This window comes from Eimeria mitis, genomic scaffold (assembly GCF_000499745.2).
Source record: "Eimeria mitis Houghton genomic scaffold, Emh_scaff2552, whole genome shotgun sequence".
NCBI lineage: Eukaryota > Apicomplexa > Conoidasida > Eucoccidiorida > Eimeriidae > Eimeria > Eimeria mitis.
This window is the reverse complement of record NW_013570894.1, coordinates 6275-6732: the sequence shown is the minus strand read 5'-3', so window position 1 is coordinate 6732 and position 458 is coordinate 6275. Positions and strand designations below refer to the sequence as shown.

The 458-nt window shown below is 59.0% G+C and overlaps 1 protein-coding gene across 1 annotated transcript in view; it reads left to right on the top strand.

Annotated features, from left to right (window-relative positions):
* Positions 1-458, top strand: part of EMH_0055450 (uncharacterized protein) — a gene marked incomplete at both ends in the record, with an annotated part of 4808 nt that overhangs the window by 1373 nt on the left and 2977 nt on the right. Inside the window, 2 exons of the mRNA XM_013497237.1 lie at positions 9-113; positions 398-458. Coding sequence (XP_013352691.1) covers positions 9-113; positions 398-458 — 166 coding nt within the window. The remainder of the gene's footprint in view (positions 1-8; positions 114-397) is intronic.

The following is a 458-nucleotide window of genomic DNA, read 5'->3' as shown; positions in this document are numbered from 1 at the left end:
GGTTGGAGCCTATAGACTCTACTGACGCCTGGGGAGGCCTGCTGCCGGGGCCGCTGCAGCGCCAGCTGCTGGACCCCCCCCTCACCATGGAGGTGCTGCTGCAGCGCATGCAAGTGAGCAGCAGCTTCAGCAGCAGCTGCAGCAGCAGCAGCAGCTGCAGCAGCAGTTGCAGCAGCAGCAGCTGCTGCAGCCGTTCCAGCTGCAAACAGGTCAAGGGTTTAGGGTTTAGGGTTTAGGGTTTAGTGTTGCATATTTCCTGAATCTGCTGCTGATTGCGGCAAATTCTGCTGCTACGCGTAACGTTTGCTGCTGCTGCTGTTGCTGCTGCTGCTGTTGCTGCTGCTGCTGTTGCTGCTGCTGCTGTTGCTGCTGCTGCTGCTGCTGCTGCTGCTTGCAGGAGTCTCCGTCTCTGTTGGAGTCTGTGGTTGCCTTTTTGTGTTTGGCGCTCGTCAGCGATC